The sequence below is a fragment of the Rhipicephalus microplus genome, chromosome 6, assembly GCF_043290135.1.
Source record: "Rhipicephalus microplus isolate Deutch F79 chromosome 6, USDA_Rmic, whole genome shotgun sequence".
Lineage (NCBI taxonomy): Eukaryota > Metazoa > Arthropoda > Arachnida > Ixodida > Ixodidae > Rhipicephalus > Rhipicephalus microplus.
In genome coordinates, this window is record NC_134705.1 from 128671971 (window position 1) to 128686945 (window position 14975).

The 14975-nt window shown below is 47.1% G+C and overlaps 1 protein-coding gene across 4 annotated transcripts in view; it reads left to right on the plus strand.

Annotated features, from left to right (window-relative positions):
* Positions 1-14975, plus strand: part of LOC142765485 (uncharacterized) — a 53778-nt gene that overhangs the window by 16699 nt on the left and 22104 nt on the right. For 2 of the 4 annotated variants that reach the window (XM_075866532.1, XM_075866533.1), the window contains exon 2: positions 13470-13560. In XM_075866532.1, coding sequence (XP_075722647.1) covers positions 13470-13560 — 91 coding nt within the window. Of the gene's footprint in view, positions 1-2080; positions 2453-13469; positions 13561-14975 lie in introns of those variants that run through there. The other 2 variants (XM_075866535.1, XM_075866534.1) reach the window with 2 other exon arrangements.

Genomic DNA, 14975 nt, shown 5'->3' on the forward strand with positions numbered 1-14975 from the left:
GCGAGGTCAGAACAAAAGCGTCGACGCGTTGACGTATAACTAGTGATGTATGGCTTATTTTGACGCTTGCGCTGTTAAGGGTATGTCGACATGCAGATAGCAGACGGGACCCGTTGAGTTTAGGTTCTATCAATACACAATGTCATTTCGTTATGTGATTTATTTGGTTCGTAGCTACTTCGACAGATCTTACAGGCGCGCACCAGGAGAGCGCCGTTCCGTTCAATCACAGCAGCGGCGGGGGGCTCCGGTACATATCAAGGCAATTTTTCAAATGCGGCACCTAATTCTACGGATTATTTGGCCGCCCTGTCGTCTAGTTTGCCTTACCGGCATGGAAGTGAATACACCGTAATAATTACACCAAAATCATCGCTTCAACTTCGTCCTCTTATCGATTACTTATTTTACCATTCATTACAGGCTTATTCGACGGAGATCAATTCGACGGAGATCAAATCAATTATAGTCGCACAGAACTCGTGAAATCAGGAATGGTCTCGCGCAGATGAACGTCGCGCTGCAAACGATCACCTCTGCGACTAAAGAAGTAGTCCCGCCCGTGCAGTCGTCGGCGTTCTCCGATGACGGAGACGTCGGCAGTCCGGCTCGTTACGTCATTACGGAGTGCACGCCCATTGGTGCGAGCTTGTGTGTCTCCGCCTTTGAGAAGGAGATGCCGCGGCCGTCTGAAGTTTTATCCGATTAGAGTATCTAAGAGGGTAGCCAGTGCACTTGCAAGTTGCGACGAAGTCACTCGCGCCAACCGACGGCGACCTTTTCGAGAGTCGATCCGTCGCCAGCCAGTCAACTGTGCGCATGCGTCGTCGTTGCGGCAGTTCACAACGATAACACTGTGACGCTGTATCTGAAGCACTCTTACACTGCTACAACACGCATAAAGAGGTACGTGGTGCTATGCTCTTGTAGTTGCTTCGCGTAGCTTCATTTCTCTACTGAAGCTCTGGATAGACTAGATTATCGGCCTTTGTCGGAACAAAGGATTCTGGGCCATTGGCCCAGTCCATCTTCAACCCAGAATGCTTTGAAAGCTTTGTTACGCTTTTTGCAGACAACTGGCCTCAGAGACAGACTTTAATGTCATATTCTTGTTTATTTTGCTTTTCCTCTATCGCTACTTTTGTATTTTATCTCTCTCACTCTTTGCAACATTTCTCTTTTATCATATTTTATTCCCCTCACCCCTTTCCTCAGCACAAGGTAGCCAGCCAGTCTAAGAACTGGCTAACCTTCCTGTCCTTCCGCTTAATCTTTCCACATTTCTGTAAATGACACGGCCACTGCAGCGCTTTTGCTTATCTGCCGAGCTTTTCCTCTCGAGCAGTTGCTTCCGGTTTCAAAGGTATTCAGAAAAAGCCTTTCGTGGAACACGGTTCGACGGCTCTGGTTCGCGCTAAGTGTTAATGTAGTAATATCTGTTGTTTCACGGCTGAAAACCACCGTACGATTACACGAGAGTGCCTCAGCGGAGGGCTCCGGGAATTTCGACCACCTGGGGTTCTTTGACGTGCAGCTAAATTTAGGTTCACGGGCGCCAAGCATTTTCGCCTCCCCCGAAAACAGCGGCCGGAATGCCATCGCGTGAACTTCGGGCCAACAGTGAATAGACCACCATAGTGAGTATATATATATATATATATATATATATATATATATATATATATATATATATATATATATATATATATATATATATATATATATATATATATATATATATATAATGAATCTGAATGACGGGCGCCCCGCTGTTACTGAAGAAGACGATGATGATCGGTGGGTGTGGCAGTAGCTCGCGCACTTTCTCGCCGCTAGCCAGATCTGCCTCATAAAGCACCTTTCGCCAAGATGCGTATATTCGCCGACACTATGGTAGCTTTCGCTTTTGTTTCTCTAATCAGCGAGGCGCGTTTTTCTCTTATCGCAGACACACCTCCGCTATAGTGATAAGCTATATATCGCACCAAGCTCGGCGATTCTGCGTGTATGTGTGTTCAGAGTATGAGGGGGGTTAGACTATGCACGGGATCACACACAGCCGTCACCCGCCTCCATGTGTGCGGCACGTGCAATACGCAGTGTTCGCTTGCTGCGGTGGGCGTGCCAACACGTCATCATGCGACCACGTTCAAAGGGTGGTGTTCGCTTCAGCACGTTACGTCACGTGACGCAAGGTTTTGCATAGACCCGATTGGTTCCTCGAAATCTTGCCAGCTGTTCGTGTACTTGCATTCCGCACTGGTTCTTCTACACGCATACGGCACCAGGTCTCGTCTGCCCGTATCTTGTTGCAACAGTCGCGTTAGGTTGCTTTGGACACTAGCGTGGACTGATCCCGAGTCTTGCTCGTGTGTACGAGAAGTGCCAGCGCCACCATGTCAACAAGCGGCTGCCTAGCATCCCCCGTCGAGGCTACTATGACAACCAACGCGTGAGTTGAACTGGAATGCACACCACGCCTCTAGTAAGGGCGTTGTTTATGGGGAAGTCTCAAAGTCACCTCAGCTAGCTTGCGTCACTGAAGGAGATTGATTTTCCGATGCTCCAGGATGTTGCAAAATGATAGGAGCAAGTGTGTGTGTGTTTTGGGGGCAGCCTGTCTAAAATGTCAGCAACAGCTGTCATTTTCAAAGGTCTTTTTTTATTTGTGCCTCGGTAATGCAGTGGGTCGAGCGACATGCTTCGAAAAACGCGCAGATATTTCCAGATTGTCTCAAACCTAGACGCCGATTCCGAAAGTTTCTATTCTCCTCGGTCGTTCAGTAGCTATACTCCGTTTCATACATCATGTGCAACGCTGTCAAAGCTAGCGCTCTTGTTTGCGCTGTGTACTGCCGCGACCAAAAAGTAGTGCATTGCTTGGGGTGTACGAGAATCAATAAATGCTTCTCGGGAAACTTCTAAGCATACATATTTGTCATCAGGTTAAAAACAAACGCCTGTGTTGTCGGATAAACAATCCAAATATGCGAGTTGGTAATTTATGTTTGTCGCTTTCGTATCAGGTTTTCGCTCTCCGCACGACCCGCGCCGCTGTTTTTTTTACTTGTTGTGGCAGCTTCGAAAAAATGGCGTCCAGCTCTGTGTTCTCGACCACCGCTCCTGCGCGAATTTTTTCGAAGCTTCGCACATCAAAGCTGTCAAAGCACGCCAAGCAAGTAATTGCAAATGTGTACGCGACGCGTCAGACCACTCGGCTACGAAACCGCGTGGAGCAACACCTCGTGTTTTCTTTACGGACTACTTGCCGAGCCTTCACAGCGTTGCACCTGGTGTATGAAACGGAGTATATAGTCTGCTGACTCGAAGGTTGTGGGTTCGACCGCGGCTGCCTTTCGGGGAGGCGAAGTGGTAGAGGCCTGTGTACGTGCTTTGCGATGAGAGCCCACGTTAAAGAACGCCAGATGCTTGAAATTTGCTGAACTATACGGCGTCCATCACAAGCTACAAATGATGCCCCGCCGGGGTGGTCTAGTGGCTACGGTACTCGGCTGCTGACCCGCAGGTCGCGGGATCGAATCCCGGCTGCGGCGGCTGCATTTCCGATGGAGGCGGAAATGCTGTGAGCCCGTGTGCTCAGATTTGGGTGCACGTCAAAGAACCCCAGGTGGGCGAAATTTCCGGAGCCCTCCACTACGGCGTCTCTCTAATCATATGGTGGTTTTGGGACGTTAAACCCCACATATCAATCAATCAATCAACAAGCTACAAATTGTGAAGTGGTTTCTGTTCCAAAACAATTCACCAATCCTTCACCAGATCGGATGCCTCACGAAAAGGTCGTCTGAGACCAGGCACGCCTGCGTTCATGAGCATATATTACGGAGAATAAACAAATATATATTACATTAAGACTATCAAATGTGGGCCTCGCGTTTCAGACCCCTGATACGTGTAATTCGCGTGCCTATACTTTTTTTGAAGTAGGCGAAAATAGCTTGGTGGGGCATTCCCGAAACATTAACGTGAACTATAGACGGTTAAGAAGGAAGAAAACAGTGTTATCTCCTGTGTTTTCTTCCTTCGTGTCAGTCTTTGTGTACGGAGCAATGCTTACAGACTCTTGGTACACTACGGTGACGCCCCCCTCCAGGCCTAACCACTCTCAGTTCACGTATGCGGGCGTAGCTATATGCGCTCTTTCAATGTGGGACACAAGCAAACTGGCCCAACTCGCCCTTTTGCCGTAGCATGTACTCTTGCAGTTAACTGTACGGTAAATGGTCATCCCGCTTTGCCGGATGTTTGCTCAATCAGGCGCGTGAAGTACAATTTGAGAAGGTACTTAAACTGTGGATTTTGCTTCCTGACCACAGCACTTACTCGCTGTGCTGCTTCGATTGACATCTAGAGTACCGCGTAGTTGTCACTGTTGAAATGAGTGATACCGGGTGAAGCCCCTTTTTTGATGCTGGCATATTAGTGTGAAAGCGCCCACTTTCTGGGCTGGGTTCGTCATGGTATCTCGTGTTAACAGTAATCTATGGGCAGGTCTTAACTGAGCCGTGTAGCTCTTTATCTGCAGCTGATAAAACCTCGGCAATCGAGCGTGTTTGATAATGTCCACCGGGCGTGTTCTAACAGCTAACACTGTTCTGATAATTGTTTATCTCCTCAGCAAAAAGAGAACTTGCTGCTTGGGACCTATAGCGTGCAATAGTTACCCCATTTTGTGTGTTTTTGACTTGACTATAAATTGCGACATATTGTACGGCTTTCGATCACCACCAAACGTCCCGCTTCCGTGTACTCAGATTTGGGTGCACGTTAAAGAACCCCAGGTGGTCAAAATTTCCGGAGCCCTCCACTACGGCGTCTCTCATAATCAAATGGTGGTTTTGGGACGTTAAACCCCACAAATCAATCAATCATCAAACGTCCCGCTTCGAGAAGGCGTGCACAGAATTTTTTTAGGCAAGTAAAGGTTTTATCACAGCCCACACCCCCTCCCATCAATGGCAGATTATATACTAAATGAATCGGGAGTTTACAAATGACGCGGAAAAAAAAAATCACCGACTGTTACACACTGCCTGGTGCGAAATAAGTACTGGCGGAGACTGTATTGTGTGTGTGCGTGTACACACACAAGCCTTCGTCGTCTTCATTTTAAGATAATTTCTCAGTTCGTAATATATATATATATATATATATATATATACGTATATAATTACCATGTAAGAGAGGTGATAGAGGCGCGGACAACATCTGTCGCTGTAAAACCACTATTGGGCTGCAACAATAGGAACCCTCAGTCGCCATTATTTTTGGAAAATCCCAACGCTGCACTTCGGGGAATCACGGGCGAGCTCCGAATGAGCAAAAATATTTGGCTGACTAGGCGCCCTATTTAGATTAGTGGCTTGGCTGTGCGGCCTTGACGTTATTGCGTCGTCATCGACGAGGCACGGATGCATCGTTTATAAATTCCTAACGCTGTATAGTTCTGCTCCTTCAAGAATCTATCAACCAAACATAAAAAGGTGCTACGCATAGCACTGGCGCAGTTTCTACGATTTCGCCTATGGCATAACGGTGGCGCCAGACGCCGAAATGGTTGCGCCGCCCGCGTCTAAAAGCAGGCGGCTTGACTTTTCGCGGGATTACCGCATTCACGCGTGTACAATATGGGATCTTGGCGTTTCCCCGCGTCTGAACAAATATGCGGCTACCGCTTCTACCAATTGATATACTATGGCTAACCCGCTAGAGTGGTCTGGTAGTCATGGTGCTCGTTTGCTGACCAGGAGGCGGTGGTATCAAAAACCGGCCGTGGTGGCGCTGCATTTCGACAGGGGCGAATTGCTATAGGTTAGATTTATGTGCATGTTAAAACCACCTCGTGTCGCTAAATTTTCCGGAGCCCTCCGCTATGGCATCTCTAACCATATCGTAATTTTGGGACGTGAAATCCTAACAATTGATATACCATGTCGATCCCATCAACTTAAACGCGTTACGTGATGTCTTGCATTATCCACGCTGCTAGACTGTTGCGACGAGTTATCTCGGAAAGCTGAACTCAGAGCTTAGGGAGTGAGGGGGGGGTGCTGTGAAGCGAGCCGAGAGTCTCCGCGTATTATTTAATCATTCCACAGGCATTCGGGGCGAACCGCAGTACTAGATGACAATAAGCAATACTCAAAGTGCATTGTCGGACTTTTGCGAAAGCTGATTTCGTGGAACTGGGTACACAATGCAGAGACTAAGGATGCGCACAATGCAAACAGGTCGCCAAATCGGATTAACCAAGGAAATCTTTAGAAGTTTTGGGAATAAGAAACTTTAACGAATCTTAGGTCGGTATGTCTTCGTTCGATTTATTTAAAAAATACGTCAGAATCCTGCCGTGTTTAGCCATACGTGTGCAATGCAAATGTTGTGTTACGTTTTTTTTGTTTGTTTTGTTTTGTTTTACTGGAAACAGACAATTCTATGCGAGTTTCTTTTTATAAGGTGTTATTTGCACTACGTGGCCCAAGTCGTTCTCGCCGATCGTAGCTGCCTGTGCGTCTGGCTGTATTATTTTTTTCTCTTCTGTTGTGTCTGTCACTAATGTACAGCCAGAAATTGAGACATTGAAAACGTCACTAATACATTATTGCGTCAGAATCGCCAGAGATTACTGATCGAACATCTGCGCACGCAAGCTTCTTCTGTGTCATACTTTTTTTTTGTTTTTACTGCTGCTGTCACTGTACGTGGAGCACCCTGGCCTAGAACAATTGCCATGGCATATACCTCTCGAAGACAAAGCGCTATATTGAAGACCGCTTGTAGCAAAATTAATTCGAGAACGCAAGTAATGAAGCGCCAATATAACTCCCGACAAATTTGTCTGCAGTCTTGCGTGCTGCATATATAGCTTGTTAGTGCTCCTCGTCTGATACTTTGTCAAACGTTGGTAATGCATCACAGAGTGTGTTTTGCGTCGGCAGATTGTACTACATGTGAATAATGCGATCAGTCTTGAGGCGCTACCAATACGTATTTTGTTGTTTTTTGCGCCGTGCCATTGGCGGGTGCTGTGTGTCTGATATTTTATAATCGGTACTGTTAATAAGTCCTACAGTTAGTTCTGCAAATGAGTATGGGAATAGTTACGTGGGGCAACTTATTGTTTTACTATTTACGTTTTTCTGTCGTGTAGTGCCAGCATTCCTTTTGTAAAACGGCTTCGTTGCCTTTGCTTCCGAGGCTGTCCTCTCCGCTGCGGCTGATGCTCACCAACAATAAATAAGCACCACTTCGAGGGGGTCTCTATTCACTTCACATTGTTTATTACGCAGTTGAATTGGATTAAGAAAGCATGGCAGGGTAAATTGTATATGTCAGTTTTTACGTAATATTTTAGAAAGTGCTCCAAGTATTTAATTAAAATTGCACGTGCTCACAAATAATACCACATGGTTATCATGTGACACCACTTTAGGCCTAGATATGCTATCCTTTTTAAGTGCCTTTTCCGTCCCACCCACGTAATTTAAGTTGAGATGAATGCCTTTCCGAAGACAATAATAAAAGTAGAGGTTTTTCCAGGCCTTCAACATGTGCCCAGCCCCCTCCCCGAAAAATTCATTCTGTGAGCCTTGTTGCACGAGGTGTTGCGTGAGACCACGGGTTCGACTATACCGTCCTCCGCGGCCGCACTTCGATGGGGGTTAAACAGCTCCGGGTGGTTGAATTGATCGAGTGTCTCCCATGATGCATAGTGCGCCTCGTGTCTTGGTTTTGGGTGTAACACATGACAAGTGATTTATTATAACTAAAGCGCATAAGTGTCAATGAAAACGCCATATTCTCGCTCTCTAATGACCACGCAAGCACAGTGCGTGACGTCACGTGAAAACTACCCAGAACTGATTTCCCCAGTTGTAGATAGCGGAGCCATATTTCGAACATACGGGAAATACAGTCTTGTTTAACTGTCATCTTGGCCTTTGACACTTCGCTTAGCTTCAACATTCGTTGGTGTGTGTGTGTGTGTGTGTGTGTGTGTGTGTGTGTGTGTGTGTGTGTGTGTGTGTGTGTGTGTGTGTGTGTGTGTGTGTGTGTGTGTGTGTGTGTGTGTGTGTGTGTGTGTGTGTGTGTGTGTGTGTGTGTGTGTGTGTGTGTGTGTGTGTGTGTGTGTGTGTGTGTGTGTGTGTGTGTGTGTGTGTGTGTGTGTGTGTGTGTGTGTGTGTGTGACGTAGAAGCCAGCAAACGGTCGGCAACCGAACGCATAAGGAAATTCGTAAAGTTATCGACTATAGAGCACTCAGCGAGATTAAATAGCGGCTGAGGCAGCGAGTTATCGGAGATTAATGCCGTGAAGATTGCGAACCGCCGATCGCACGCAAATTCATTGCAGGATGTTTTTTTTTAGTTTCTCTGTGCAGCTAGCGCGTATTGCGGTGCGGCACCGAATGAGGGTGAACTTGATGCGCTTAATTCAGAAAAAAAAAAGTCAGCTGTGTTTGGCTCATTTGTTACCGCAACTATAATCATCATAAATCTCGTTGGCACCTCGTTCGTATTTCTTGTTTTGTTGTCAGGGATGACGTTCATTACCACGATGGGTCCAAAGAGCGAAATTCAGAGTGTTGAGAAAAATGAACTTCGCGCACGCGAGGTTGATAGCGCTTTTCACTGTGTGACCAGATAACCGAAAAAACGCTCAACAACTTATTTTTTTTAAATATGAAGAGCGGATGGGTACAACTCTGCTTAACGTTTTTTTTTTTTTTTTTGAAAGCGCAAATCCTATTCAAACCAGCCCTCATATTCTTAGAGGTACTATAGTGTTGTTCACTATCAGCAGCTTGTTTTTTTTTTCGTGATGTCAGGAGTCGGTATTTACAGACGCTGAGTCGATGTTAATAGAATGAGGCTGTATGTACCCACCTATTACAGGTGTATTAGTCAACATAGCTCTGCTATCGTTCAGTATGTACTCCGAATTTCTCCATATAAGCTTTCTCGCAGCCCAGCTCAACTGGCGTTTGTCTAACTGTATTTCTAATTCTCGCCCTATTTTCAGTTAACTTCGGTCTTTTGAATCTCGTTTGCGCCTCTATATAAGCTTTGTTATTCGAGTATCCGACCTCGCATCTTCTATCATAAAAGAATCGGCGGTAAATTAACGTTTTGTTTTGCGAGTGAAGTGTTCGGGTCCCACTAAGCTTTCACGGTGCCTCTGAAAAACCTGATCGGTCGTGCACAGTATTCTGGAAAATTACCTGATCTCCGAAAGTGCTTCCGAAAATTCGCTTATGGAACATCCACAGTACTTCAAGAAATTGCGAAAAAGTTATCCATCGTGGAATATCCACTGCAAAGCCATGCTTGCGGTGTTGATAATGCACTATGGGTAATCAGTGCAATGTCAATAGTTGATGCACAGTTTCGGAGGAGTCAGTTAAGGGTGGAGGGGGGGGGGGGGGTTGCGTCACTCAAGCAGCAATTACAACTTTAACCGTAAAGCGCTAAACAAACGTGCGTGTTCCTACGCGTCAGCGGATGGTGTGCCCTCTTTGTGCACGCACTCTCGCTGTGGAGGGCAAGCGCGCACCACTGCGTGTAGTTGGGCGTCCTCTCTTTCGTGTAGGTAGAGAGGGTTCATAGGGACAAGGCACGCTGCGCGTTGACGCGTCGTACGCGTACGTGTGGTTAGGCCTTAAAGGCGCCCACACGTAGATGTAGACAGTGCACGGCCCACACAATCTTGCACTTTACCTGCTCTTCTCTCACCGGCTTTGAGATGACAGACAGCTCGGCCACTGCTTCTGTTCTTGGAGCGGCCGTATCCCTTACGCCAGCGTTTTGTAAAGTTACGTGAGATCGTATCAAGGAATGTTATCTGCGAGCCTTACTTCGTGTATTCCGATTCGTGGCTTTCTTCTCTCTCATCTGTAGACTCCCCTTTCCTATTCTCCCAATGTAGGGTAGCCAACGGGGCATGCGCCTGGTTTGCCTCCCTGTCTTCGCTCCTGTTTTTTCTTCCTTATCCAATTTGTGGCTGTCGCATTTGTTCTTTCGGCCTTGTGCTGAAACGTTCTCTTTTTTTTTCTTTCTTGCTCTTGACATTTCGCGAAATCGGCGCCGCGACATCGCTTTTCGCGGTCGCGCTCCGTGTACGTGCGGTAATGCGGTACTTCGGGGAGAATATTTAGCGCATTTCGTGAAGGGCCTCTCCTTTGTTAGTCCACTCCTCGCCCATTAAGGGGCGCGGCGCATCTGAATTCTCGGGAAACGGAGCACCGCCGCATATGGCGCCACGCAGGTGTGCCGAAACGCGCACATAAAGAGCTGCGGCAAAGAAACGCACTCGCTCGACTCCACTGCTCTCAGAAACCCCCCTCTTTCTCTCTCCTCTCACAACTAGCCCTCTCTATAGGTTCCCTGTAATACGTTTCGGTAGCCTCGAGCTGTCATTTAACGGGTTCTTTGTTTGTTTGTTTGTTTCCTCCTCCTTAATGGTGACGATTGTTCGGCGCTAGCGCACCTGAGACAGGTGCTGATTATGAATGCCTGCATGAAGGTGCTCTCTCGGTGACGTAATAACTTGTGGAGACTGCGCGAATGGTTATATTTTCTTGTACACAGGGGCACGCGTTATACCCCACATATACTGTGCGTGGAAAAAGGAGTTTGGAGGACAGGCAGTAACAAGGTAACGTATACATGGAGTCTTTCTTTGCAATAGTGCAGCTGAGCGTGCGCGCTTAGATAGATAAGAGAGATAGATGGATATATGGATAGATGGATAGATACGCTCAGTCGCTGAAGTTCACTAAGAAATGCTTCGCATTTAAAAGAAAGGCCAATAGCCAGCCGTCTCGTGCCACGACGTATTGTAGGCGGACAGAGAGAGAAAGCGGAAGAAATGCGAAGAAATATGGATATAAATAAACACAAGTAAAAGGAGCAGAAGAACTAGAAAAAAAAAGCTAAACGAAGAGAAAACCAAACAGAAACAAAGCAGGCTGCCCAGCTGCGTGTGGATTTCGCCCCCTTCGAAATTTCGCCGTCCTGACTGGGAGTCAACGCAACGCCTTCGTGCTGCTTCGAAAAATGGCTGACGTCACACGATTGTGTGGTAGCTCCAGAACTCACACTGATGAAATATCAAGTCACCCTTTCTTGGTACGAACTTCAGGGCGTCTTACGCTTTCAGGTATCTCCCTTGTTTCTAGAAAAATAGCTTGAAGTTCCAAAGGAATTATCTGGTGTTAGGTTATTTCGTATTTTTCGTTAACGTCACTTCAAGATATATTACATATGCACGGAAAAATAATAAAAAAGAACTTATGCTCGGATGACGCAATGAACAACTTCTGCGCAACCTCCGAAGTTCACCCAAAGCTCTAAGAGAAAACAAGAGCATCGGCAATTACTTGTATTCTAATAATGAGTTTTTCATGTTCTGTTCAATTTTTATTGCTTGTGACTGTCGCAGAATCTTCACATAATGTTCTAGGCGTTGGAAGCCGCAAGAAATTTGTACAAATAAAAATGTAAAAATTATTTTTCTCTTTCTAACCTGCAAGCACCGCACAGCAGTTACCCTGATGCAAATAAAGCAGCTTTTTCGACACCAAGTGCATTCTAACGCGATGCAATAATACACACAATACTCCGGGATGATGCAGTGTTTGTTTTTGGCGTTGCTCAATTCGGATCCCCCGCAATACCGTTTCTGTTTTCTCGTTCTATTGTGACGTTTGTCGACGCCACTGATTCATCGCTTGCATAATCTGCGTTACCTTGTTCCTAAACACATGAAAAACGGGTACGCATACAGGCGGAAGCGACGTCATTGGTGAGTTAGTTGTTCGCCTCATTGTATAAACGTTCTGATTGGCCTTTCATATTGGGTACAAAGGGCGAGCTGGAGAACGAAAATAACAAGGAATTTGCAGGTTATTTCGTTCCTCGTGCGTGTCTGCCGTGTCATCATCATCATCATCATAATCATCAGCCTGATTACGTCCACTGCAGGACAAAGGCCTCTCCGATGTTCCGCCAGTTAACCCGGTCCTGTGCTTGCTGCTGCCAATTTATACCCGCAAACTTCTTAATCTCATCTGCCCACCTAACCTTCTGTCTCCCCCTAACCCGCTTGCCTTCTCTGGGAATCTAGTCAGTTACCCTTAATGACCAGCGGTTATCCTGTCTACGCGCTACATCCGTCTGCCATGTAGCTCGTCACAAAAAATATCGCAGCATATCCACGGAGTGAATGATGAAGAGTGGGGCGAAGCGTTCGGGCGTCCGTCCCTGTGTCCAGCCACTCGTCCATCCCTCCGTTCGTGCATCCGTCCGTGCATGCATCCGTCCGTGCTTCCTTCAGTGCATCTATCCAACCACCTGTCCGTCCATGCATCCGACCTTTCCTCCATGCTTCCGTGCGTCCGTTCGTCCTATTACACACACTTCGCTTGGACCAACGCCATCTTGGAAATGAGACGACAATTGTTGATGAGACAGTGCCATCTATTTTACTGTTCGGGAGGTACGGTCAATTACGCCTGACGCAGGACAAGGTTAGAGTAAGACGAGCTTCTCCCCTTGAAAAATTGGGGTTATGGCGTGTGGTTAACAATGGTTACGAAATCAGCGCCATGCTGCGCTACGACAAAGCATGGAACAATAAGGACCAAGACCGTTCGCGCTGTTCAGTGTGATGCTGTGTTATCGCTCCGATAAGAAACCTCCGGGTATATTCAGAGAGTTGTAATGAAGGCTCTTCACTTTTCTTTGTTAATGTTAATGCGCTGTGACCGCAAGCTTGCGCTTTGCACCCCATACGACGTATCGATCGCGATAGAATACCGCTGGTTTCAATGCTAGATAAGGGTTTCCCGAGGGCAACGTGGCTACAATGGCATACGCGCTCGCTTACCTTTCGCATAAGGTCCCTGCCTTTCCATACTTTATCTTTCTCTTTCTTCCGCTCTTTGAGCGTCTGACATTTGTTAAGTTTCCATAATAGAGTAGTTGACCTATTACATATCTCCATGTTCTTTGAGGGGGTGGGGCTAAGGGGGACGCGGTTAACGGCAACGTCTCAATGTAAATAAATGCGAATTTAGTTATCTGTCTTATACATTCTATCAGTCAACTCTACAGCGAAGCATAGCTTCACAAATTTGACTCAGAAGAGCGTAATCAGCTATACAAGCGTTGAAGACGTCATCATGCAATCCATTATCTTGGTCACTTTGTTGTCTCAAAGAAGCTTCGCGTGGTTCGATAACCGTGTTGTCAACTTCGTGATTATGTTGAGAGTTACCGGGCTTTTGCTTGTTACTCTCTGCAAGGGGACATTATTGACTGCCGTAAACCCTTTATTAGGTTTACGCTCTGCTACATATTGTGGTCGTTTTTCTCTCTCGCTCTGCTCGTGTGGGCGGGAGTAGACGTATACAATAGCCCGCGTTCTATCACTTCTCTCTTTCTCTTTACAGTGAATCGAGTGGCTTTGCCCAAAGCTCCGTCACCACGGATCCCGTCCAGGTTCACCACCCAGAGCCATTCCCCCGGCCACAAGTGAACATGGTGAGTATACGGCTGTCTTCAACGCATAGTTGCAAACTATCGTCAGCCTAACTAGGCCAACTGCACGGCAAGGGCATCTCCCATGCTCCAACAGTCAATACCGTCCACTGCTTCCGGCTGCCCCGTTATGCCCGCAAAGTTTTTTTTATTAATCTCGCTCGTCCTCCAAACTTGTTGCCTGTACTCGCGCGTTCGCCTGTTCTTGAAATACAGTTGGTTACTCTTAATGACCAGTGGTTATCCTGCCTATAGTTTCAAACTGTTCCGGGGTCGTGACGTTGACGAAGGGCGCAGTCATTGTTTTCAAGAGTGGACTTTTTATTCGGGCGAATTTTTGCCCTCAAAATGAAACGTCACTCTACAATCCATACACGCTGCAGATTCACCGCGATGAACCGAGCGTCGGCCCTCGATAACCAGATTCGTGGCGAGACTCGCCGGCATTTATACACGTGGCATCGAACATTTCAGCGTAATCACTGTTTTACGTGTCTGTTGATTGATTGATATGTGGGGTTTAACGTGGAAAAACCACCATATGATTATCAGAGATGTTGTAGTGGAGGGTTCCGGTAATTTCTACCACCTGGGGTTCTTTAACGTGCACCAAAATCTGAGCACACGGGCCTGCAACATTTCCGCCTCCATCGGAAATCGGCAGCCGGCATTCGATCCCGCGACCTGTGGGTTAGCAGCCAAGTACTTTAGCCACTTGACCACCACGGCGGCGTTTGACGCATCTGTTCGAAAATCAACTCAGGTGTCCGCTTCTCCAAGCCTAACCGGTGGTCCTAAAGCAATCAGGAATGCTTCCAGACACACGTGGCGCAGTTCGCGCAGGGCACTATGTACACGCGCATAGGGCTATAGAACGTGTAAGAAAAGTGTAAGAAAAGGAGCGTGGGGGGCGCTGTAGTCGGATACAACTTAAGAATACCGTGGAAACGACTATCCGCGCTCACGCACGGCAACTTCTACTTCTCCAAAGGTGGGTCACCTACACTGCGGTTCATGACGTCGGTCTGAATAGCGTGCCGATTGGTGCATGCTTATGCGCATGCGCCGTTGAGCAAGAATCGCTGTGTCCAACTAGCCCTACAGGTTGCTATTTGGCGCGGTTCGCTATGGTTTGCCGGTGTTTTTCAACTTTTGCTGTAAACGTTACTGGCGCGAGCGTCTGCACACTATGTATCCATACACACCTGATCGCGTCCGTTGTGGTGGTCTAGTGGCTAAGGTACTCGGCTGCTGACCTGCAGGCTGCGGGGTTGAATCACGGCTGCGGTGGCTGCACTTCCGGTGGAGGCGGAAATGCTGCAGGCCCGTGTACTTATATTTGGGTGCACGTTAAAGAACCTCAGGTGGTCGAAATTTCCGGAGCCCTCCACTATGGCGTCTCTCATAATCATGTGGTG